The following is a 26146-nucleotide window of genomic DNA, read 5'->3' as shown; positions in this document are numbered from 1 at the left end:
TCACTCTCTAACCCTGTGGGTCATTCTCTAACCCTGTGGGTCACCCTCTAACCCTGTGGGTCACCCTCTAACCCCGTTGGTCACCCTCTAACCCTGTGGGTCACCCTCTAACCCCGTGGGTCACCCTCTAACCTTGTGGGTCACCCTCTAACCCTGTGGGTAACTCTCTGACCCTGTGGGTCAGTCCCCTCTCTAAACCTGTGGGTCAGTCCCCTCTCTAACCCTGTGGGTCACTCTCTAACCCTGTGGGTCACTCTCTAACCCTGTGAGTCACCCTCTAACCCTGTGGGTCACGCTCTAACCCTGTGGGTCACTCTCTAACACTGTGAGTCACCCTCTAACCCTGTGGGTCACTCTCTGACCCTGTGAGTCACCCTCTAACCCTGTGGGTCACGCTCTAACCCTGTGGGTCACTCTCTAACCCTGTGAGTCACCCTCTAACCCTGTGGGTCACTCTCTAACTCCGTGGGTCATTCTCTAACCCTGTAAGTCACTCTCTAACCCTGTGGGTCCTTTTTAACCCTGTGGGTCATTCTCTAACCCTGTGGGTCAGTCTCCTCTCTAACCCTGTGGGTCACCGGTCTCTCTAACCCTGTGGGTCACCTGTCTCTCTAACCCTGTGGGTCACTGGTCTCTCTAACCCTGTGGGTCACTGGCCTCTCTAACCCTGTGGGTCACTGGCCTCTCTAACCCTGTGGGTCACTGGTCTCTCTAACCCTGTGGGTCACTCTCCTCGCTAACCCTTGGGGTCACTGGTCTCTCTAACCCTGTGGGTCACTGGCCTCTCTAACCCTGTGGGTCACTGGTCTCTCTAACCCTGTGGGTCACTGGCCTCTCTAACCCTGTGGGTCACTGGCCTCTCTAACCCTGTGGGTCACTGGTCTCTCTAACCCTGTGGGTCACTCTCCTCTCTAACCCTCTGGGTCACTGGTCTCTCTAACCCGCTGGGTCACTGGTCTCTCTAACCCTGTGGGTCAGTCTCCTCTCTAACCCTGCGGGTCACTGGTCTCTCTAACCCTGTGGGTCACTCTCTAACCCCGTGGGTCACCCTCTAACCCTGTGGGTCACTCTCTAACTGCGTGGGTCACCCTCTAACTCTGTGGGTCACTCTCTAACCCTGTGGGTCACTCTCTAACTCCGTGGGTCACTCTCTAACCCTGTGGGTCACTCTATAACCCCGTGAGTCACTCTCGAACCCCGTGGGTCACTCTTTAACCCTGTGAGTCACTCTCTAACCCTGTGAGACACCCTCTAACCCTGTGGGTCACTGTCTAACCCTGTGGGTCACTCTCTAACCCTGTGGGTCACCCCCTAACCCTGTGGGTCACTCTCTAACTCCGTGGGTCATTCTCTAGCCCTGTAAGTCACTCTCTAACCCTGTGAGTCCTTTTTAAACCTGTGGGTCATTCTCTAACCCTGTGGGTCAGTCTCCTCTCTAACACTGTGGGTCACTGGCCTCTCTAACCCTGCGGGTCACTCTCTAACCCTGTGGGTCACTCTCTAACCCTGCGGGTCACTCTCTAACCCTCTGGGTCACTCTCTAACCCCGTGGGTTATTCTCTAACCCTGTGGGTCACTGGTATCTCTAAACCTGTGGGTCATGGTCTCTCTAACCCTGTGGGTCACTGGCCTCTCTAACCCTGTGGGTCACTGGTCTCTCTAACCCTGTGGGTCACTCTCCTCTCTAACCCTGTGGGTCACTGGTCTCTCTAACCCTGTGGGTCACTGGTCTCTCTAACCCTGTGGGTCAGTCTCCTCTCTAACCCTGTGGGTCACTGGTCTCTCTAACCCTGTGGGTCACTCTCTAACCCCTTGGGTCACCCTCTAACCCTGTGAGACACACTCTAACCCTGTGGGTCACTCTCTAATCCTGTAGGTCACTCTCTGACCCTGTGGGTCACTCTCTAACCCTGTGCGTCACTCTCTAACCCTGTGGGTCACCCTCTAACCCTGGAGTCACTCTCTAACCCCGTGGGTCACTCTCTAACCCTGTGAGTCACTCTCTAACCCTGTGAGTCACTCTCTAACCCTGTGAGACACCCTCTAACCCTGTGGGTCACTCTCTAACCCTGTGGGTCACTGGCCTCTCTAACCCTGTGGGTCACTGGTCTCTCTAACCCTGTGGGTCACTCTCCTCTCTAACCCTGTGGGTCACTGGTCTCTCTAACCCTGTGGGTCACTGGTCTCTCTAACCCTGTGGGTCACTCTCTAACCCCGTGGGTCACCCTCTAACCCTGTGAGACACACTCTAACCCTGTGGGTCACTCTCTATCCCTGTGGGTCACTCTCTGACCCTGTGGGTCACTCTCTAACCCTGTGGGTCACTCTCTAACTCCGTGGGTCACTCTCTAACCCTGTGGGTCACTCTATAACCCCGTGAGTCACTCTCTAACCCTGTGGGTCACCCTTTAACCCTGGAGTCACTCTCTAACCCCGTGGGTCACTCTCTAACCCTGTGAGTCACTCTCTAACCCTGTGAGTCACTCTCTAACCATGTGAGACACCCTCTAACCCTGTGGGTCACTCTCTAATCCCTGTGAGACACCCTCTAACCCTGTGGGTCACTCTCTAACCCTGTGGGTCACTCTCTAACCCTGTGGGTCACCCTCTAACCCCGTGGGTCACTCTCTAACTCCGTGGGTAATTCTCTAACCCTGTAAGTCACTCTCTAACCCTGTGGGTCCTTTTTAACCCTGTGGGTCATTCTCTAACCCTGTGGGTCAGTCTCCTCTCTAACCCTGTGGGTCACTGGCCTCTCTAACCCTGCGGGTCACTCTCTAACCCTGTGGGTCACTCTCTAACCCGGTGGGTCACTCTCTAACCCTGTGGGTCACTCTCTAACCCCGTGGGTTATTCTCTAACCCTGTGGGTCACTGACCTCTCTAACCCTGTGGGTCACTGGTCTCTCTAACCCTGTGGGTCAGTCTGCTCTCTAACCCTGTGGGTCACTGGCCTCTCTGACTCTGTGGTTCACCTTCTAACCCTGTGGGTCATTCTCTAACCCTGTGGCTCACTGGTCTCTCTAATGCTGTGGGTCAGTCTCCTCTCTGACACTGTGGGTCACTCTCTAACCCTGTGGGTCACTCTCTAACCCTGTGGGTCACTCTCTAACCCTGTGGTTCACATTCTAACCCTGTGGGTCACTCTCTAACCTTGTGAGTCACTCTCTGACCCTGTGGGTCATTCTCTAACCCTGTGAGTCACTCTCTAACCCCGTGGGTTATTCTCTAACCCTGGAGTCACTCTCTAACCCTGTGAGTCACTCTCTGACCCTGTGGGTCATTCTCTAATCCTGTGGGTCACTCTCTAACCCCGTGGGTTATTCTCTAACCCTGGAGTCACTCTCTAACCCTGTGGGTCACCCTCTAACCCTGTGGGTCATTCTCTAACCCTGTGAGTCACTCTCTGACCCTGTGAGTCATTCTCTAACCCTGTTGGTCTCTCTAACCCTGTAAGTCACTCTCTGACCATGTGAGTCACTCTCTGACCCTGTGGGTCTCTCTAACCCTGTGGTTCACTGGTCTCTCTAACCCTGTGAGACACTCTCTAACCCTGTGGGTCACTGGTCTCTCTAACCCTGTGAGACACTCTCTAACCCTGTGGGTCACTCTTCTATCTAACCCTGTGGGTCACTGGTCTCTCTAACCCTGTGGGTCACTGGCCTCTCTAACCCTGTGGGTCAGTCTTCTCTCTAACCCTGTGGGTCACTGGCCTCCCTAACCCTGTGGGTCAGTCTGCTCTCTAACCCTGTGGGTCACTGGCCTCTCTGACTCTGTGGTTCACCTTCTAACCCTGTGGGTCATTCTCTAACCCTGTGGCTCACTGGTCTCTCTAACCCTGTGGGTCACTCTCTAATCCTGTGGGTCACTGGTTTCTCTAACCATGTGGGTCACTCTCTGACCCTGTGGTTCACCTTCTAACCCTGTGGGTCATTCTCTAACCCTGTGGGTCACTCTCTGACCCTGTGGGCCTCTCTAACCCTGTGGGTCATTCTCCTCTCTAACCCTGTGGGTCATTCTCCTCTCTAACCCTGTGGGTGACTCTCTAACCCTGTGGGTCACTGGCCTCTCTAACCCTGTGGGTCACTGGTCTCTCTAACCCTGTGGGTCAGTCTCCTCTCTAACCCTGTGGGTCAATCTCCTCTCTAACCCTGTGAGTCACTGGTCTCTCTATCCCTGTGGGTCAGTCTCCTCTCTAACCCTGTGGGTCAGTCTCCTCTCTAACCCTGTGGGTCACTGGCCTCTCTAACCTGGTGGGTCCGTCTCCTCTCTAACCCTGTGGGTCACTGGCCTCTCTAACCCTGTGGGTCACTGGCCTCTCTAACCCTGTGGGTCACTCTCTAACCCTGTAAGTCACTCTCTGACCATGTGAGTCACTCTCTGACCCTGTGGGTCCTTTTTAACCCTGTGAGTCTCTCTAACCCTGTGGGTCACTGGTCTCTCTAACCCTGTGAGACACTCTCTAACCCTGTGGGTCATTCTCTAACCCTGTGGGTCACTGGTCTCTCTAACCCTGTGGGTCACTCTCTAACCCTGTGGGTCACTCTCTGACCCTGTGGTTCACCTTCTAACCCTGTGGGTCATTCTCTAACCCTGTGGGACACTCTCTAACCCTGTGGGCCTCTCTAACCCTTTGGGTCATTCTCCTCTCTAACCCTGTGGGTCATTCTCCTCTCTTACCCTGTGGGTCACTCTCTAACCCTGTGGGTCACTGGCCTCTCTAACCCTGTGGGTCACTGGTCTATCTATCCCTGTGGGTCAGTCTCCTCTCTAACCCTGTGGGTCACTGGCCTCTCTAACCATGTGGGTCACTCTCCTCTCTAACCCTGTGGGTCAGTCTCCTCTCTAACCCTGTGGGTCACTCTCCTCTCTAACCCTGTGGGTCAGTCTCCTCTCTAACCCTGTGGGTCACTCTCTAACCCTGTGGGTCACTCTCTAACCCTGTGAGTCACTCTCTAACCCTGTGGGTCACTCTCTAACCCTGGAGTCACTCTCTGACCCTGTGGGTCACTCTCTAACCCTGTGGGTCTCTCTGACCCTGTGGGTCTCTCTAACCCCGTGGGTCACTCTCTGACCCTGTATGTCACTCTCTGACCATGTGAGTCACTCTCTGACCCTGTGGGTCACTGGCCTCTCTAACCCTGTGGGTCAGTCTCCTCTCTAACCCTGTGGGTCACTGGTCTCTCTAACCCTGTGGGTCACTGGTCTCTCTAACCCTGTGGGTCACTGGCCTCTCTAACCCTGTGGGTCAGTCTCCTCTCTAACCCTGTGGGTCAGTCTCCTCTCTAACCCCGTGGGTCACTGGTCTCTCTAACCCTGTGGGTCACTGGTCTCTCTAACCCTGTGGGTCACTGGCCTCTCTAACCCTGTGGGTCACTCTCCTCTCTAACCCTGTGGGTCAGTCTCCTCTCTAACCCTGTGGGTCACTCTCTAACCCTGCGAGTCACTCTCTAACCCTGCGAGTCACTCTCTAACTCTGTGGGTCACTCTCTAACCCTGTGAGTCACTCTCTAACCACGTGGGTCACTCTCTGATCCTATGGGTCACTCTCTAACCCTGTGGGTCTCTCTGACCCTGTGGGTCTCTCTAACCCCGTGGGTCACTCTCTGACCCTGTATGTCACTCTCTGACCATGTGAGTCACTCTCTGACCCTGTGGGTCACTGGCCTCTCTAACCCTGTGGGTCAGTCTCCTCTCTAACCCTGTGGGTCACTGGTCTTTCTAACCCTGTGGGTCACTGGTCTCTCTAACCCTGTGGTTCACTCTCTAACCCTGTGGGTCACTCTCCTCTCTAACCCTGTGGGTCAGTCTCCTCTCTAACCCTGTGGGTCACTGGTCTCTCTAACCCCGTGGGTCACTGGTCTCTCTAACCCTGTGTGTCAGTCTCCTCTCTAACCCTGTGGGTCACTCTCCTCTCTAACCCTGTGGGTCAGTCTCCTCTCTAACCCCGTGGGTCACTGGTCTCTCTAACCCTGTGGGTCAGTCTCCTCTCTAACCCTGTGAGTCACTGGCCTCTCTAACCCTGTGGGTCACTGTCCTCTCTAACCCTGTGGGTCAGTCTCCTCTCTAACCCCGTGGGTCACTCTCCTCTCTAACCTTGTGGGTCACTCTCCTCTCTAACCCTGTGGGTCACTGGCCTCTCTAACCCTGTGGGTCACTGGTCTCTCTAACCCTGTGGGTCACTGGCCTCTCTAACCCTGTGGGCCACTGGTCTCTCTAACCCTGTGGGTCACTGGCCTCTCTAACCCTGTGGGTCACTGGTCTCTCTAACCTTGTGGGTCACTCTCTAACCCTGTGGGTCACTGGTTTCTCTAACCCTGTGGGTCACTGGTCTCTCTAACCCTGTGGGTTACTCTCCTCTCTAACCCTGTGGGGGACATTCCACCTTTGCTTTGTGACGCTTTAAAACGGGCACCGAATGGTGGTCGGTTCGGAAATCAACAGTTAATAAGGTTGTGTGGGGGTGAGGGTGTGTGTGTGTGGGGGTGTGTGTGGGTGGGAGGGGAGGGGTTGCTGTCAGTGTGGGGGAGAATGGCCCAGTTTAACTCCCAGTGTATTTCCCTGAGTCGATGTGGTTATTCAGTCCCTTCGCTGACGTTGTAGATTGCAGGGAGTCCTGGTCCAAGATGTGCCTGAGGATCCTGCTCCTGGCATTGTTGCTGCGGAAGGTGGGGAATGTCTCCGGTGAGTTCCATCGTGCAGGGCAGTGTGAACAGGTAACCATTCAGGGGGAATCCAGGCAACATGATGGGAGCTGCTCCATCTCCTCGGGAATCCAGCACCCAGTTTGTTAACCTCTCCGACCTTCCTACCTTCCCAAATGCGGGGCTTTGCTCATTTGCTTGTTTTTTTGTTTGCTGCATTTCTGACATCGCTATGATGCCAGTGAGATTTCACTTGGAATTCACAATGGGGAAGGGCAAATTGCACATGCACTAAATCATAGATTCATATAATTTGCAGTGCAGAAGGAGGCCATTCGGCCCATCGAGTCTGCATCTGCCCTTGGAAAATGCACCCTACTTAAGCCCACACCTCCACCCTATCCCCGTAACCCAGTAACCCCACCTAAACCTTTCTGGACACGAAGGGACAATTGATCATGGCCAATCCACCTAACCTGCACATCTTTCGGGACTTGTGGGAGGAAACCGGAGCACCCGCAGGAAACCTACGCAGACACGGGGAGAACGTGCAGACTCTGCACAGTCAGTGACCCACGCCAGGAATCGAACCTGGGACCCTGGAGCTGTGAAACAACTGTGCTAACCACTGTGCTACCGTGCGCACCATAAAAGACAACTTGTTCCCGGCCTGGGAAAAAAAGCAGTTTCGGATCATTGGCAAATAGAAAATTAGTTTCTGTAGTGAACAGCTATGATGTGGAAAGGCCAGCAGAGGGTGGATGTTAAGGAGCATGTTTCCCCTGACTGGAGGACCAGAGGGTTTAGATGCTCAGAGTATACGCAAGAGAGAAATGGATAGATTTTTGGACAGGAAGTGAATCAAGGAACAATATAGGAAGGCAGAGTTAAGGTAGAAGGTCGGCCATGATTTTAATAATAAGAATAATCTTTTATTGTCACAAGTATGAAGTTACTGCGAAAAGCCACATTCCGGCGCCTGTTCAGGTAAGCTGGTACGGGAATTGAACCCGCGCTGCTGGCCTTGTTCTGCATCACAAACCAGCTGTCTAGCCCATTGAGCTAAACCAGCCCTTTTATTGAGAGAGGGAGGAGGTTTGAAAGCTGAATGGCCTACTCTTATTCCTGTTTTTAAAATCTTCTTGTGCAGCATTTCCGGTGAATCAGGAAAGAACATAGAACATAGAACAGTACAGCACAGAACAGGCCTTTCAGCCCTCGATGTTGTGCCGAGCAATGATCACCCTACTCAAACCCACGTATCCACCCTATACCCGTAACCCAACCCCCCTTAACCTTACTTTTTAAACACTACGGGCAATTTAGCATGGCCAATCTACCTAACCCGCACATCTTTGGACTGTGGGAGGAAACCGGAGCACCCGGAGGAAACCCACACACACACGGGGAGGACGTGCAGACTCCGCACAGACAGTGACCCAGCCGGGAATCGAACCTGGGACCCTGGAGCTGTGAAGCATTTATGCTAACCACCATGCTACCGTGGTGCCCATGGTACGAGCAAGGAGTGGATCAATTTGATTGGCCCTTTCAATGAGTTAGCACAGACACAATGTGCTGAATGGCCCTGCCAGGGAGATTTCTGTTTATAAGACCACTGCTAAAAGTAAACATTGCATTGAAAAGATAGCAGCAAATGCAAGTATATCATTTTGCCTTTCACCCAATTTGGAGCAAATTGCTTTCCCCATGAATAAGTTCACCTGGAAACTCTCAGTGGCAGGATATTGAAGGGGGCATTGTGAACAATTATTTTTCATCATCCACAACATTAAGTCTTGTGTTGAATGAACGTGGATGGGTCAATGTAAAATATAAATCAATGCAGAAAGTAGCACACTTTTCAAGTCCATATCACACCAGGAGCTGATTGGCTGAAGTATTATATTTCATAGAATTTACAGTGCAGAAGGAGGCCATTCAGCCCATCGAGTCTGCACCGGCTCTTGGAAAGAGCACCCTACCCAAGGTCAACACCTCCACCCTATTCCCATAACCCAGTAACCCCACCCAACACTAAGGGCAATTTTGGACACTAAGGGCAATTTATCATGGCCAATCCACCTAACCTGCACATCTTTGGACTGTGGGAGGAAACCGGACGACCCGGAGGAAACCCACGCACACACGGGGAGGATGTGCAGACTCCGCACAGACAGTGACCCAAGCCGGAATCGAACCTGGGACCCTGGAGCTGTGGTGTCAAGAATTACACCAATTTCCTGAAATTCCTGACTCCACCACTGAACTCAGACACTTCCTCCTGCCTCCTCCAGACCATGGTCCCAACACCAAACATCAAGCTTGTTTATAGGACTGTCACTGACCTCATTGCCTCTGGAGATCTTCCCTCTACAGCCTCCAACCTCATAATTCCCCGACCCTGTACCCACAAACAGAACTGTCCTGGGAGACCCATCATCGGCGATTCCTCAATTCCCTACTTCATGTCAACAATTTCCAGTTTCCTGGCCCTAACCAGTTCCTCTTCACTCTGGACGTCCACTCCCTCTACACCTCCATCCCTCATCAGGAGGGTCTGAGGGCTCTCCGCTTCCTCTTTGAACAGAGGTCCAAACAATCGCCACCCATCATCACCCGCCTCCACCTGGTCGCACTTGTTCTCTCTCTCAATAACTCCTTTAATTGTCTCACTTTCTCAAATAAAAGGCGTGGCTATGGGTACCCGCATGGGCCGCAGTTATACCTGTCTTCTTGTGGGGTATATGGAACATTCCTTGTTCCAGTTCCATTCAGGCCGCCTCCCATAACTCCTTTTCCATTACATCGATTACTGTATCAGTGCAGCTTCCTGTTCTCATCCAGAACTGGGAAAATGAATCAATTTTGCTACCAATTTCCACTCCCCTCTCATCGTCACATGGGTCATCTTCGACACCTCCCTTCCCCCTTCCTTGACCTCTCTGACACTATTTCTGGTGAAAGACTGCCTACCAACATTTATTACAAGCCCACTGACTCCCACAGTTACTTTGTCTCTATCTCCTCATACCCCACTTCCTCTAAAGGCTCCACTCCATTCTCCCAATTTCCACGTCACCATCTCATCTGTTCTGATGATGTAACCTTCCACAATAGCATTTCTCTCCTTCGCTGAGACTCCCCCCCACCCCCCCCTACCCAGCCACTGTGGTTGACAGGGCCCCTCAATTGTGTCCAACCCAACACCTCTGCCCTCACCTCACCTCCTCCCTCCCAGAACCATGATAGAGTTCCTCTTGTCCTCACTTTCCACCCCACCAACCTCCACATTCAAAGGATCATTCTTCTCCATTTCTGCCAAGTCCGGCATAATGCCACCACCAAACTGACCTTACCCTCTTCTCCCAAAATGATGCTCCCTCTGTGACATCCTGGTCCACTCCTCTATCACCAATACCACATCCACTTCCCATGCCACCTTCCCATGTAACCACGGGAGGTGTAACACCTGCCCTTTTACCTCCTATAAGATGATCAGAGGATTAGATAGGGTGGACATAGACAGCTTTTTTCCTCGGATGGTGATGTCTAGCACGAGGGGGACATAGCTTTAAATTGAGGGGAGATAGATATAGGACAGATGTCAGAGGTAGGTTCTTTACTCAGAGAGTAGTAAGGGCGTGGAATGCCCTGCCGGCAACAGTAGTGGACTCGCCAACACTAAACGCATTCAAATGGTCATTGGATAGACATATGGATGATAAGGGAATAGTGTAGATGGGCTTTAGAGGGGTTTCACAGGTCAGCGCAACATTGAGGGCTGAAGGGCCTGTACTGCGCTGTAATGTTCTATGTTCTATGTTCTATGTTCCTCACTCTCCAAGACCCCAAACCCTCCTTCCAGGTGAAGCAACAATTTATTTGTACTTCTTTCAGTTTAGTCTACTCATATTCATTGTATTCTACTGTATTCGCTGCTCATCAACGTGGTCACCTCTACACTAGGGAGGTTAGAAACAGATTGTGTGATGGTTTTGTGGAGCATTTTTACTCAGTCAGCAACCGTGACCCTGACCTTCCTGTCGTTGCCATTTCAATTCACCACCTTTCTGTCCTTAGACTGCTACAGTATTCCAGTGAAGCCCAACGCAAACTGTAGGAGAGCCCCTCATCTTCCAATGAGGTACTTTACAACCTTCTGGATTCAAAATTGAGTTCGACAACTTCAGACCATGAGCTGTCCTCCCTTCCCTTTCCCTCCCCCCACCAAGGGCCAGTCTGTAACTTGTTCTCATGATTTATAAGGTTTATAAAAGAATGAGGGACATAGATAAGTCAACGTCTTTTCCCAAAGGTCGAGGAGTCTAGAACTAGAGGGCACAGGTTTAAGGTGAGAGGGGAGAGATACAAAAGAGACCAGAGGGGAAATGTCTTCACACAGAGGGTGGTGAATGTCTGGAATGAGCTGCCAGAGGCAGTGGTAGAGGCGGGTACAATTTCTCCCTTTAAAAAACAGTTAGACAGTTACATGGGCAGGGCGGGTATAGAGAGATGTGGGCCAAATGCGGGAAAGTAGGACTAGCTTAGTGATAGAAACTGGGCGGCATGGACCAGCTGGGCCGAAGGGCCTGTTTCCGTGCTGTAAACATCTATGACTATGATCTGTTTCAGAAAGTGCTCACTTTTATTCTGCTTTCACGCATTCTGTTATCCGATTCCAATGGGGCAGCACGGTAGCATGGTGGTTAGCATAAATGCTTCACAGCTCCAGGGTCCCAGGTTGGGTTCCCGGCTGGGTCACTGTCTGTGCGGAGTCTGCACGTCCTCCCCGTGTGTGCATGGGTTTCCTCCGGGTGCTCCGGTTTCCTCCCACAGTCCAAAGATGTGCGGGTTAGGTGGATTGGCCATGCTAAATTGCCCGTAGTGTCCTAAAAAAGTAAGGTTAAGGGGGGGGTTGTTGGGTTACTGGTATAGGGTGGATACGTTGACTTGAGTAGGGTGATCATTGCTCGGCACAACATCGAGGGCCGAAGGGCCTGTTCTGTGCTGTACTGTTCTATGTTCTATGTTCCAATGCCGCTATTGACACCTGCTTTAGACTTTAACACTATCATTACCACTCCCTTTGTCTTGTGTCCAAGGCGCCTTTGTCATCTAATCTCTCCTGAGTTCTGACCTATCACTGAACTCCACCTGCTGTACTCACTCTTTGTAACAGCTTAAAACCCACCACATTTCTCCAGCAGTGAGGAAGAGCCATACAGACCCGAGACGTTAACTCTGTTTCTCTCTCTGTAGATGCTGCCACACCTGCTGGGGGTTCCCCCTGCATTTTCTGTTTTTATTTCCTGAAATTATGAGAAAATCCTAGAAAGAAAACACTTTAGTGTCAGGAACCGACTGCATTGACTCATTGAGGGATTAGGGGAGATCTTTGTTTGCATAATAACATGCGACAAAAAAAAAGTTTTTGATTGCTGCCCGATGTAGTTAGGGTAATCTCGAAACACAATGTAGAACAGGAATCCTTAACATCACTGTTACTGTCCTCAGAAAATGGGAGAACGAGAAATTCCTGCAAAGCTTAAACCGCTGTTCACACACAAAGACCAAACCAAATCAAAACTCATTTACTTTTGCAGATCCAATTCAGAATGAATGCATTTACCGAAATATCCACTGTCACCAGCAAGCAATTTGCCGGCTGGATTTGGTGACCCAGTTCTTTTACTGTCAGTGCCTGCCAGGATACACTGGGGATGGAGTTAACAGTTGCCAAGGTAACATCACGCTGAAGTCAATCGATGCCATTAGTGGCAGCAATCTAGTATTTACCGATAAATTAGTGTTTCCAGCGTAGCTTTTCAGTGGGTCAATTGGTCTGTACAAAACTAGATGAACAATAATTAAACCATAAATCTCGGCTGGTTTTATGGGCAAAGTACAGAATATAAAGGTATTACTGACCTCTCGAAATCTTGACAGGGATCGCAGGTTGCTGGGGTGGACGGGAGGATATAGCAACAGTTCAAAGTTTATTTAAAACATTAAGGGCAGCATGGTAGCATTGTGGATAGCACAATTGCTTCACAGCTCCAGGGTCCCAGGTTCGATTCCGGCTTGGGTCACTGTCTGTGCGGAGTCTGCACATCCTCCCCGTGTGTGCGTGGGTTTCCTCCGGGTGCTCCGGTTTCCTCCCACAGTCCAAAGATGTGCAGGTTAGGTGGATTGGCCAGGATAAATTGCCCTCAGTGTCCAAAATTGCCCTTAGTGTTGGGTGGGGTTACTGGGTTATGGGGATAGGGTAGAGGTGTTGACCTTGGGTAGGGTGCTCTTTCCAAGAGCCGGTGCAGACTCGATGGGCCGAATGGCCTCCTTCTGCACTGTAAATTCTATAAATTCCATGAAATTGCCTGAGGTTGAAACAGGGAAACTTGTTTTCCTCACCCTCTTGTGAGGGAGTTATTTAATAATAATGATCTTTATTGGTAACACTGCAATGAAGTTACTGTGAAAAGCCCCTAGTCGCCACATTCTGGCGCCTGTTCGGGTCACTGAGGGAGAATTCAGAATGTCCAATTCACCTAACATGCACGTCTTTCAGGACTAGTGGGAGGAAACCGGAGCTCCCGGAGGAAACCCACGCAGAGACGGGAGAACGCGCAGTCAGTGACCCAAGCTGGGAATTGAACATGGGTCCCTGGCTCTGTGAAGCCGCAGTGCTAACCACTGTGCCAAATTCCAACAATCCTGATGCTGAACAGGAAGAGTGTTTGTCTTCTCTCGCACTGATTCAGGGGAACTAGTATCTGATTCGACCATCAATTCACTCGAGACAAGAGTAGAAGTAAACCGTGGTTTTAATCAGCTCTGAACAGTGCCTGCCTGTGACTGATCCAATACTGAGAACCGCTTGCAGGTCGACTGCTCTTCATACCTCCCTTCAAGGGGAGGAGCCATGGGCGGAGCCCATACATGTCCCAACATGTTCCCCTGTAGATAATGCCATACAATGGCCCATTGGAGAAGCCCACAAGGGCAACAGCACAGATATAAATACACTGGTGGATTATTGGTATAATACATTCACCACATTCACCCCCTGTTAAAAAAATGAAGTCTGGCGGGGGTGACGGGTTCATAAGTTCAGCCGGTCCGGTGCACAGATTGTGCGCTGTGATTGCTGAACCTCTGGCGTTGTTGCTGGCCCGGGTGTCGAACTCGTCCGTGCTGGCATCGGTAGTGAGGGCGCCGGTGCGGGTACAGACGTGGACTCCGGGAGCCTCTCTTCTGGAGCTTCATTCCTGTGGACCAGTGTGGCGGGCGGGAGGGAGCGCGGGAGCCTTATAGGGGTGGGGGCGCTGGTCATGGTAGGTTGGGCGGAATATGGTGGAGGGGTGGTGGAGGTGGTGGTGGAACTAGCGGGTGCCAGATCCCGGAGGGAGGCCGTCTCCTGTCGGCCATCGGGGTGTTCGATATAAGTGTACTGGGGGCTGGAGTCTAGGAGCTGGACGCTCTTTACCAGAGGATCGGACTTATGGCTCCTGACTTGCTTTCTGAGTAGGACTGGTCCCGGTGTCGTCATCCAGGATGGAAGCGAGTCCCCTGTGGTGGATTTCCTGGGGAAAACAAATAGGCGGCCATGAGGGGTCTCGTTTGTGGCCGTGCAAAGTAGGGACCTAATAGAGTGGAGTGCATCGGGGAGGACCTCCTGCCCGTAGGAAACTGGGAGATTCCTGGACCGCAGGGTCAGTAGGATGGTCTTCCAGACAGTCACGTTCTCCCTCTCCACCTGCCCGTTTCCCCTGGGGTTGTAGCTGGTAGTCCTGCTCGAGGCGATGCCTTTGCTGAGCAGGTACTGACGCAGTTCATCGCTCATGAATGACGAGTCCCGGTCACTGTGGACATAATTGGGGAAACCAAACAGGGTGAAGACACTATGTAGGGCTTTAATGACGGTGGACGTGGTTATGTTGGGGCAAGGGATTGCAAAGGGGAAGCGGGAGAACTCATCAATAATATTGAGGAAATATATATTGAGGTTATTGGAGGGGAGGGGCCCTTTGAAATCGATACTGAGGTGCTCAAAGGGCCGGGATGCCTTTACCAGGTGGGCCTTATCTGGTCGCTAGAAGTGCGGTTTACACTCCGCACAGATCTGGCAGTCCCTGGTCATGGCTCTGACCTCCTCGGTGGAGTAGGGCAGGTTGCGGGCCTTGATATAGTGGGTAAGCCAGGTGACCCCCGGGTGGCAGAGGTCATCGTTGGTAGCCCGTAGTCCGTCATCTTGCGCGCTGGCGCATGTGCCGTGGGACAGGGCATCTAGGGGCTCGTTGAGCTTCCCAGGATGATTTACTATATCGTAATTATAGGTGGAAAGTTCGATCCTCCACCTCAAGATCTTATCGTTCTTGGTTTTGCCCCGCTACGTATTGTCGAACATGAAGGCGACTGATCGTTGGTCGGTGACGAGGGTAAACCTCCTACCAGCGAGGTAGTGCCTCCAGTGCCGTACGGCTTCCACGATGGTTTGGGCCTCCTTCTCGACTGAGGAGTGGCGAATTTCGGAGGTGGTGAGGGTCCGTGAAAAAAACGCTACCAGTCTGCCTGCTTGGTTGAGGGTAGCGGCGAGAGTGACCTCTGACACGTCGCTCTCCACCTGGAAGGGGACGGACTCGTCCACCGTGCGCATCACGGCTTTGGCGATGTCCGCCTTGATGCAGCTGAAGGCCAGGCGGGCCTCGGCCGCCAGTGGGAAGGTAGTGGCCTTGATTAGTGGGCGGGGCTTTGTCCGCCTACTTGGGGACCCACTGGGCATAATAGGAAATGAACCCGAGGCACCTCTTCAGGGCCTTGGGGCAGTGGGGGAGGGGAAGTTGCAGGAGGGGGCGCATATGGTCAGGGTCGGGTCCTAGAACCCCGTTTTCCACGACGTAGCCGAGGGTGGCAAGTCTGGTTGTGCGGAAAACGCATTTCTCCTTGTTGTACGTAAGGTTTAGGGTTTGGGCGGTTTCGAGAAATCTGCGGAGGTTGGCGTCATGGTCCTGCTGGTCATGGCCGCAGATGGTGACATAGTCCAAGTACGGAAACGTGGCCCGCAGCCCGTACTGATCCACCATTCGGCCCATCGTTCTTTGGAACACCGAAACCCCATTCGTGACGCCAAAGGGGACCCGGAGGAAGTGGAAAAGGCGGCCGTCTGCCTCAAAAGCCGTGTAGTGGCGGTCCTCCGGGTGGATTGGGAGCTGGTGGGATGCAGACTTCAGATCCACCGTGGAGAACGCCCAGTAGTGTGCGATCTGGTTTACCATGTCTGCGATCCGGGGAAGGGGTATACATCGGGTTGAGTATACCGGTTAATGGTTTGGCTGTAATCTCTAACCATCCGGTTCTTTGCCCCGGTCCTGACGGCCACCACCTGAGCTCTCCAGGGGATATTGCTGGCCTCAATGACTCCCTCCCGCAAGAGTCGCTGGACCTCGGGCTGGATAAAAGTCCTGCCCTGTCTGCTATACCGCCTGCTTCTGGTGGCGACTGGTTTGCTGTCAGCGGTGAGGTTTGCGAAGATGGGGGAGGGTCGACTTTTAGGGTCACGAGGCTGCATATGGTGAGTGGGGGTAGGGGACCCCGAACTTCAGGGTTAGGCTCCTGACGTTCCATTGGAAATATAGTCCCAATAGGGGATTGGTTTAGCTCACTGGGCTAAATCGCTGGCTTTTAAAGCAGACCAAGCAGGCCAGCAGCACGGTTTGATTCCCATACCAGCCTCCCCGGACAGGTGCCGGAATGTGGCGACTAGGGGCTTTTCGCAGTAACTTCATTGAAGCCTACTCGTGACAATAAGCGATTTTCATTTCATTTCATAGGAGAGGAGCACAGAGGTCTGGCAGCACATATAATTTAAAATTGCCGTACACGGTGCCCTGTATTGCTAAGGTTACGGTCGTGCACCCTCGGATTTGCACCGAGTGCGACCCAGAGGCGAGGGAGATGGTTTGGTGCATCGGGTAAATTGTGAGCGAGCAGCATCTTACCATGTCCGGGTGAATGAAGCTGTCTGTTCTCCCGGAGTCAAAAAGGCAAGGCCCGTTTACCCGGACGGTCATCATAGAGCTCCGGAGGTGCTTGGGTCGCGACTGGTCCAGGGTGACCGCGCTGAGTTGCGGGTAGCCGGCGTGGTCGGAGGTGCTGGGGCGGCTCCACGATGGCTGCTCTTGCTGATCGTAAGCGTCGAGTGGCGTAGCAGAAGGCAGCCAAGATGGCGGCCCCCGTTGGTCGAGCGTGGCGGGCGGTGAGGAAGATGGCGTCCAAGATGGCGGCCCCCATGGATCGCACGTGGCCGGTCGCGTGGGGGAGGATGGCCAAGATGGCGGCCCCCGTGCGTCGTACGTGCTGTGAGGGCTGGAAGATGGCTGCCCCCACGGATAGCACGAGGCTGATGACGCGTCTGCAGGGGGTGGAGTCGGCAGACACGCTGCCAGACTGCGGGGTCTGCGGGCCTGTGAGTCTGAGGATCGGGCCTGTGAGTCTGAGGATCGGGCCTGTGAGTTAGAGTTCTTGGACCTGGCCAGGCAAACTTTGGCGAAATGTCCTTTTCTCCCGCAGCTGCTGCAGTTCGCGTTACGGGCCGGGCAGTGCTGCCGGGGGTGTTGGGACTGGCTGCAGAAATAGCAGGGTAGCCCCCCATGATGGGCGGGCGGCCGCGCGGCACAGGCCTGGGGTAGTCTTTGGTCGGGGGTCCACGAGGGGGTCGCGTTGTCAGCCGGGAACGCGTTAAGGCTTTGGAACGCTACTTCCAGAGAGGAGGCTAACTTTACCGTCTGATCCAGGTCCAGGGCCCCCTTTTCGAGTAGGCGCTGTCTCACGTAGTTGGACCGGACTCCCGCCACGTAGACGTCTCGGACGGCGAGTTCATTATGTTGAGTGGCTGTAACGGCCTGGTAGTTGCAGCTGCGTGCGAGGACTTTGAGGTCACGTGGATAGACTTCGAGCGATTCCCCTGGACGCTGGCGGCGAGTGTTGAGGATGTGTCGCACAAAGACCTCGTTCACGGGCCGTACAAAGAGGCGTTCGAGCATCGCGAGGGCGTCTGCGTAGGAGGAGGCCCCGTCGAGTTGAATAGAGATTTGATGGCTCAGCCGGGCGTGGAGGAGGCTCAGCTTCTGTTCGTCGGTGAAAACATTTATTTCACCTCCGCGGCCTGCGGATCGAGTTCCAGTCGGTCAGGTCTGAGGGCCAATTCCATAGTTGCGTTTAAGTTGATTAAATTGATGCAACCATCAATTCACTCTAGACATGAGTTGAAGTAAACCGTGGCTTTAATCAATTTAGAACAGTGCCTGCCTGCGACTGAACCAATACTGAGAACTGCCTACAGGTCGACTGCTCTTTATACAGTAGTCCCCCGTTATACCGCGCTCCGCAATACCGCGCTCCGCAATACCGCGCTCCGCAATACCGCGCTCCGCAATACCGCGCTCCGCAATACGTTCACGATATAAGGCGGGGGGGCTTATGGACCCCAACTGTCAGCTTCCCTCTCCGGATCAAAGTGAGCCGGCCACTGAATTTGACACTGCCGGCTGATTGGAGGGAGAGAGCAGCCGGCGGTGTCAATTTCAGCGGCCGGCTCACTTTGATCCGGAGAGGGAAGCTGCTCTCTCACTGAAACAATCAGCCGGCCGCTGAAATTGACACTGCCCGCTGCTCTCTCCCTCCAATCCAACTTTTAAGTTTTAATGTTTCTGATTGGAGGGAGAGAGCAGCCGGCAGTGTCAACTTCAGCGGCCGGCTGATTGTTTCAGTGAGAGAGCAGCTTCCCTCTCCGGATCAAAGTGAGCCGGCCGCTGAAATTGACACTGCCGGCTGATTGGAGGGAGAGAGCAGAGAACACAGGAGGAGGTCATATGGGCCTCTGCAAGACCAGCATGGTCTCACATCGCCCCTCCCCTCTGTAGCCCTGTATTCTAAAATTAACCCCCATCGTGGATATCCGTGGCTCGGATGCAACGCGGGTGGCTGTCTTGGACCCCAACACCCGCGTTATAAAGGGGGACAACTGTACTTCCCTTCAAGGGGAGGAGCCATGGGCGGAGCCCATACATGCCCCAACATTTTCCCCTATAGATAATGCCATACAATGGCCCATAGGAGAAGCCCACAAGGGCAACAGCACAGATACAAATACACTGGTGGATTATTGGCACAATACATTCACCACAGTATCTTCTGATCCAATCTCATATCATGTCCATCAGGTACATTTCAGGGCATTATCTCAGACCCGCGGGTCTGATCCTGATATTACTGACATGAACAGCTGGGTGTCCGTCAACAACTCTATTTCTCCTGAATGTTACCCTGTGTTTCTTGAAGATGAAAATGTATCTTCCAGTTCCTTGTTTGATTTTGACAATCTGACCCCTTTAACATAAACAGTCTCTCTCGATCTGGCATCCATCAGCAAAACGTAATCAATTTTTAAATTTGAGAGAAAGTTACGTACTAAATGTTCTCTGATGGATTGAATGCACTAATGGGGCAATCTTCATTTCTCATGTATTAACTTAGTAAATATCTACTTCACTTCAACTTGGTTATTGGATTTGGTGTTTATGAAGATGAAACACTGGAATAACAGAAGGCTTCAGATACCTTGGACGCCATTCTCCGGGCCCCCGGCCCCATTTTCCTGGGCGACACGCCCTTGCCAACAGCGGCGTTCTCCGTTTCTGCAGCCGACCAATGAGATTTCCCATTGTGGCCGCCCCAGGCTGCTGGGAAACCCGCAGACGTGGGAGCGCTGCCGACAGAACAGAGAATCCCGCCGACAGAGAATCCCGCCGACAGAGAATCCCGCCGACAGAGAATCCCACCGACAGAGAATCCCACCGACTGAGAAACCCGCCGACTGAGAATCCCACCGACAGAGAATCCCACCGACGGAGAATCCCACCGACGGAGAATCCCACCGACAGAGAATCCCACCGACGGAGAATCCCACCGACTGAGAATCCCACCGACGGAGAATCCCACCGACGGAGAATCCCACCGATGGAGAATCCCGCCGACGGAGAATCCCACCGACTGAGAATCCCACCGACTGAGAATCCCACCGACTGAGAATCCCACCGACAGAGAATCCCGCCGACGGAGAATCCCGCCGATGGAGAATCCCACCGACAGAGAATCCCGCCCCTTGTGTCAGTGACAGGCACTCTCAGATTGACGGTATTCATAGAGTCATACAGCACAGAGAAGGCCATTTGGCCCATCCTGTTTGCGCCAGTCAAAAACAACCACCCAACTATTCCAATCCCATTTCCCAGCACTTGGCCATAGCCTTATGTGCCCTTGGATCGCAACTGCACATCCAAATACTTAAATATTACGAGGGTCTCTGCCTCCACCATCCTTTCAGGTAGCGAGTTCCAGACTCCCACCACCCTCTGGGTGAAAAGGTTTTTCCTTCAAACACTCTAAACCTCCTGCTCCTTACCTTAAATCTCTGCCCCCTAGTCATTGATCACTCCCCCAAGGGGAAAAGGTTCTTCCTGTCTACTCTATCTATGCCCCTCATAATTTTATCCATCTCAATCATGTCCCCCCTCAGTCTCCTCTACTCCAAGGAAAACAATCCCAGTCTATCCAATCTCTCTTCATAACTAAAACTCTCCGGCCCAGGCAACATCCGGGTAAATCCCCTCTGCTCCCTTTCCAGTGGCTATCACATCCCTCCAATAATGTGGATTCCAGAACTGTGCACAATACTCTAGCTGTGGCCTAACTACATTTATACAATTCTAACATAATCTCCCTGCTCTTAAACTCTATGCCTCGGCTAATTAAGGTAAGAATAACATTTGCCTTCTTAACCACTGTGTCTACCTGCTCTGCTACCTTAAGGGACGGGTGTACATGCACACCAAGCTCCCTCTGATCCTCGGAGCTTCCCAGGGTCCTGCTGTTTATCATGTTTTCCCTTTGCCTTGTTTGTCCGGCCCAAGTGCATCACTTTATATTTACCCGGATTGAATTCCATTTGCCACTGACCAGCCCATCTGACCATCCCGTCAATATCCTCCTGTAATGGAAGGCCATCCTCCTCACTATTTACCACCTCACCAATTTTGGTATCATCTGCGAACTTACTGATCAACCCTCCTACATCATTTCTAAATCATTTATATAAACCACAAACAGCAAGGGCCCCAACACTGACTCCTGTGGGACCCCACTGGACACAGGGTGGGATTCTGTGATCCTGAGGCTAAGTGTTGATGCCGTCGGAAATGACGGCATCAACATGGCCTCAGGATCAGCAATTCTGGCCCCTACAGGGGGCCAGCACGGCACTGGAGCGACCCACACTGCTCCAGCTGCTGATCCCAGTGTTAACTAGACGCCGTGGGGTCGGTGCATGCGCATTGGCACCGGAGCCAATGCGCACATGCGTAGTCGCTTCCTTCAACGCGCCAGCTCTGATGCAACATGGTGCAGGGTTACAGGGGCCAGCGCGGAAGAAAGGAGGCCCCCAGCCAGAGAGGCCAGGCCGCCAATTGGTGGGCCCCGATCGCAGGCCAGACCACATTGGAGCCCCCCCCCCTCTGGGGTCGGATCCCCCCTCCCCCTCCCACAGGCAGCTCCCCGACCCTTCGATGCCGAGTTCACGCTGGCTGAGAGCAGGTGTGGACGGCGCCGGAGGGACTTGCCGTTTTTGCGACGGCCGCTTGGCCCATCCTGGGCCGAGAATCGGCGGGCTGGCCGTGTAGTGCTGGCCCCCAACCGGCGCTGCGCCAACCACGCCGGCGCCAATGGCATCGATTCTCCGCTCTCCCGTCCAGGCTTCCAGTCAGAAAAACACCCATTGCTGGCTCAAATAACGTCCTGCATTTATATAGTGCCTTTCTTGGTCTCATAGCATCCTAACATCCTTCACAACCACCAGCGTTCTTTTGAAGTGATGTCACTATTGTTCATCTCGGTGCAGAGTGAAGCCCCCTTACATGGTCCACCTTCGCTGTAAATTTCAGCTGTATTGTTTCTTACAACTCACGTATTGGTTAATCTTTTAAAAAAATAATTTCCTTGACGTGGGTGTTGCTGTTTAGGCCAGTATTTATTGCCCGTCCCTAACTGCCCTTGAGAAGGTGGTGGTGAGCTGCCTTCTTCAACCACTGCAGTCCCTGTGGTGTTAGGGAGGGAGTTCAGAACTTTGACCACGGCACAACATTGAGGGCCGAAGGGCCTGTTCTGTGCTGTACTGTTCTATGTGACAGTGAAGGAACAGAAATATATTTCCAAGTCAGGGTGGTGAGTGACTTGGAGGGGAACTTCCATTTGTTGGTCTTCCAGGTATCCTGCTCTTCACCCTCTAGATGGTAATGTGTTTGGAAGGCGGTGCCTTCCTGCAGTGTATCTTGTAGATGATGTGGAGAAGCCGGCGTTGGACTGGGGTGAGCACAGTAAGAAGTCTTACAACACCAGGTTAAAGTCCACCAGGTTTGTTTCGAATCACTAGCTTTCGAAGCCAGTGATTCGAAACAAACCTATTGGGCTTTAACCTGGTGTTGCAAGACTTCTTACTCTCTTGTAGATGGTACACATGACTGTCACTGTGTGTCGGTGGTGGAGGGATTGAATGTTTGTAGAAGGGTTGCCAATCAAATGATGAGCTTTGTACTGGATGGTGTCGAGCTTCTTGAGCGTTGTTGGAGCTGCGCTCATCCAGGCAAGTGGAGAGCATTCCATCCCACTCCTGACTTGTGCCTTGTAGATAATGGACAGGCTTTGGGGAGTCAGGAAGTGAATTACTCGCCGCAGGAGTCTCAGCCTCAAATCTGCTCTTGTAGCCACAGTATTTATACGGTTAGTCCAGTTCAGTTTCTGACCAATGGTAACCCCCAGGATGTTGATTGGTTGGCCTCTCTTTTTTAAAATAAATTTAGAGTACCCAATTCTTTTTTTCCAATTAACGGGCAATTTAGCATGGCCAATCCACCTACCCTGCACATCTTTGTGTTGTGGGGGTGAGACCCACGCAGACACGGGGAGAATGTGCACACTCCACACGGACAGTGACCTGGGGCCGGGATTGAACCTGGGACGTTGGTGCCATGAGGCAGCAGTGCTAAACCCTGCACCGCCGTGCTGCCCCGTTTGGCTTCTCTTAATAATGGGATTGCTCGATTAATATCTGGTAGAATAGAGGTAAGAGGAGTTTTAATCCTCCACCAGAGCCTGGGGGCTGAATTAAGGTTTTGCGCAAATACTTTTTTGCCGCCTGGGAATCAGGCAGGCAAGTTCCACCCATCTAAACTGAGGCAAAAGACCAACAGAATATCATTCTTGTGGGCGGCACGGTGGCACAGTGATTAGCATTGCAGCCTCACGGCGCTGAGGACCCGGGTTCGAATCCCGGCCCTGGGTCACTGTCTGTGAGGAGTTTGCCCATTCTCCCCGTGTCTGCGTGGGTTTCACCCCCACAACCCAAAGATGTGCAGGTTAGGTGGATTGGCCACGCTAAATTGCCCCTTAATTGAAAAAATGAATTGGATACTCTAAAAAAATTTTTTTTAAATGTCCAGCAGAATATCATTCTTGTTAACCTTAGTTTAAAGAAATGTGAACTTCCGAATGTCAGTGAGTTGACGTCCTGCTTTATTCTCTTTCTCCATCCAGAATCCGACGGGATTGTTACAGTTTCTGATTGGAGGATTTGCAATGGAACAGAAGTTCAAACTTGTCTAATAACAAAAACAGTCGGAGGAAATGTCACGTTCAGTGTTTCTGTCACGGGTTATAATCTGAAACTGATTGCATGGTTTAAATTTTATGCCTCTAAAGGACCAATTTTTCACAGGTATACAGGCTGCAAAGGAGCAGGTGAATAAATCACATTTATACTGAGCTGAATAATTCGCACTTATCTCCATGTCAGGTATAGTCAGTACATACTGTGTAAGAATGGAACGTGAATACCCCATTTTGGATGCTGGATCTGTAACTCATTCTGTGTGTGATTTTAATGTACTTTGGGATTATTGAAAATTCTAATTCTAAAAATGTAACTTGGTATTAGTGTCCCGCCCAGCTACTCACTAATGTTTCTATTTGTGTGTATTGTGTTCAAGTATTCCGACATAAAAAGATATATTTATTAAACCTTTTTATTCTCCACAGTTTCATCAAATAAACAACAAAAGAAAAACAAAAAACAACACGATAGCAATCGCTCAGAAACAATAACTCCCTCGATATACAATCCAACCCATCCATTTGTGCATTCCAGGTCGAAGTTAACAACACATTAGTGAAACAGTAAACCCACGCCCCAATGTTCAATGACAACCAGTTCCCGAAAGTGGACAATAAACAGTCCCCATCAATTGTAGACCTTTCCATCCTCCCCCTCATCTCAAACCTCACCTTCTCGAGAGTCAGAAATTCTAGTAGATCCCCCCGCTAAGCCGAGGCACACGATGGAGAAGCTGACCCCCCACTCCAACAGGACCCTCCTCCAGGCAATTAGTGAGGCAAAGACTAAAACATCTGCCCCACACCTGCCTGCAGCTTGGGCCAGTCCAACACACCGAAAATTACCTCTAAGGGACCCAGTTCCAAGTCTACATGTAGTACCACTGAGACGATGTTAAAGATCTCCCTCCAATATCTCTCCAGCTTCGGATACGACCAAAACGTATGTACATGGTTTGCAGGGCTCCTCCCACATTGCTCACATACGTCCTCCACTCCCTCAAAGAGTCGGCTCAACCTCGCCCTTCTGAGGTGCACCCTACACACAACCTTCAGCTGTATCAGCCCCAAACTCGTGCATGAGGTTGAGGTATTCACTCTTCATAGCACCTCACACCACAAACCATCTTCCATTACCTCCCCCAACTCTTATTTCCACTTGGCATTAATCCCTTCCATAGACATCCTGTCCTCCTCCAGAATCTTCCCATAAATCGCCAACACCACCCCCTTCTCCAATCCCCCTGTCGCCAATACCTCTTCCAACAGCGAGGGTGTCGGCGCTATTGGGAAGCTCGGAACCTCCTCCTAGCAAAGTCTTGGAGCTGCAGATACCTAATCCCTTCCCTTTGCCCCAATCTATAGTTCTCCCCCAACTCTTCCAAGCTCACAAAACGTCCCCCTAGGAACAGATCTTTTAATACCCTGACCCCCCTTTCCTCCCATCTCCGAAACCTCCCATCCAGCTTCCCCGACTCGAACCTGTGATTCCCCCTGATTGGCAGCACCCCTGACCCAGCCCCCAGCTTAAAGTGCTGCCTCAAATGCTCAGCATTGCCATTACATTAAAAGGTGTTTGACGCTGTGTTGCATCCCTTCACAAATCAGATTAACTTTCCATTTCTCTCCCAGCCAGTGGCTCCACATTTTGCCTCCAGCTCTTCCACTTCTGTTGCTTTTCATTGTGTCATTTACCAACCTCACCTGGGCCCCTTGACAAACATCTCCCAGAACAAGTGTCCCTTGGCCTGGCCATGGTCCCAAATTCATTCCCTGCTCTTAAACACTCTGTGTAACCTCGGCATTTTTGTACAAGTCACAAACAGCCACTTTGTGGAGCTAAGATTCACTGGCTGCTGTGAGTTGAGCCTCATCGCTACTTCGCTGACCCATCCTGTCACCTGAGATCTACACATGGGCACTTTACCGCAGGATCATATGGATAGTGAATGCGATGGAAAATTGTCGTTGCTTGTCGGCCTCACTCTCAGCACACAATCCAGATGAGAGAAGCTAACACAGCTCAGAGCAGGAAATGAATCCAAGACCTGTGTTCATTAGCTTCAGGCCAATTGGTGCATCTCCTGACTGCATCATCATGAGGTGTACGCTGGAATAATCTTTCCGGGAGATCTCTCTATTTAATTTAGTTTCTTTAAAAACACTGATCTCAGATGGTGCCTTCATCTGAATTGTCTTAAACTGATTTCAGATATCCAACATTCTTCACTTTGACCTGAGCTCCCAGAATTTCCCCTTGCTTAAAACATTATTTTGTAATACTAAACAGAAATCAAACAATCTCCTGGGATTTATTCCATTTTCCCCTATTGTTTTAACAGTATTTAAATCTGAGTCAGAGATATATAGTTCTGTATAGGCTTTTGGTAAGATTGTGTGAGCTGAGGGAGCATGGGGATATTAAAGGATAGTTCTCTTCAACTCTTAGGCTGAAATTATACCATTCCCATGTTGATACAGACTGACCTGGCATCAAAAGATGGCAGTCTGTAGCTGGTAAGGAAGAAAGCCAGGAACAGTCAGCAAGGCCAGTGACTCTGCAGATTGTGTAGCACACTTTTCCCAACAGGCACAGGCTCCCAGCTCCTCCTGAGGCCAGTAGGCCATCCTCCAGGAATAGAAACAGAAATCAGGACAACTGCTTTTGCCAAGGATAAATAGCAGCATGTACATTGGTCGGAAGGGAGGATTGTGGTGTTGATTAGCGTACATGCCCCGAATTGGGATGACGCCGGGTTTGTGAGGGGGATGTTAGCAGCTGTT

General features: G+C 51.8%; 1 protein-coding gene across 1 annotated transcript in view; it reads left to right on the top strand.

Annotated features, from left to right (window-relative positions):
• The first annotated feature begins 6530 nt into the window (after positions 1 to 6530).
• The window catches only part of LOC119979241, a 48327-nt gene continuing 28711 nt past the window's right edge, over positions 6531 to 26146 (top strand). The window contains exons 1-3 of the mRNA XM_038821172.1: positions 6531 to 6683; positions 12250 to 12387; positions 23288 to 23468. Of these exons, the coding sequence (XP_038677100.1) occupies positions 6569 to 6683; positions 12250 to 12387; positions 23288 to 23468 (434 nt within the window). The 5' untranslated portion in view covers positions 6531 to 6568. The remainder of the gene's footprint in view (positions 6684 to 12249; positions 12388 to 23287; positions 23469 to 26146) is intronic.

The sequence above is a fragment of the Scyliorhinus canicula genome, chromosome 16 (genome assembly GCF_902713615.1).
Source record: "Scyliorhinus canicula chromosome 16, sScyCan1.1, whole genome shotgun sequence".
Taxonomy (NCBI): domain Eukaryota; kingdom Metazoa; phylum Chordata; class Chondrichthyes; order Carcharhiniformes; family Scyliorhinidae; genus Scyliorhinus; species Scyliorhinus canicula.
The sequence above is the reverse complement of the archived record's forward strand: the minus strand, read 5'-3'. Positions and strand labels throughout refer to the sequence as shown.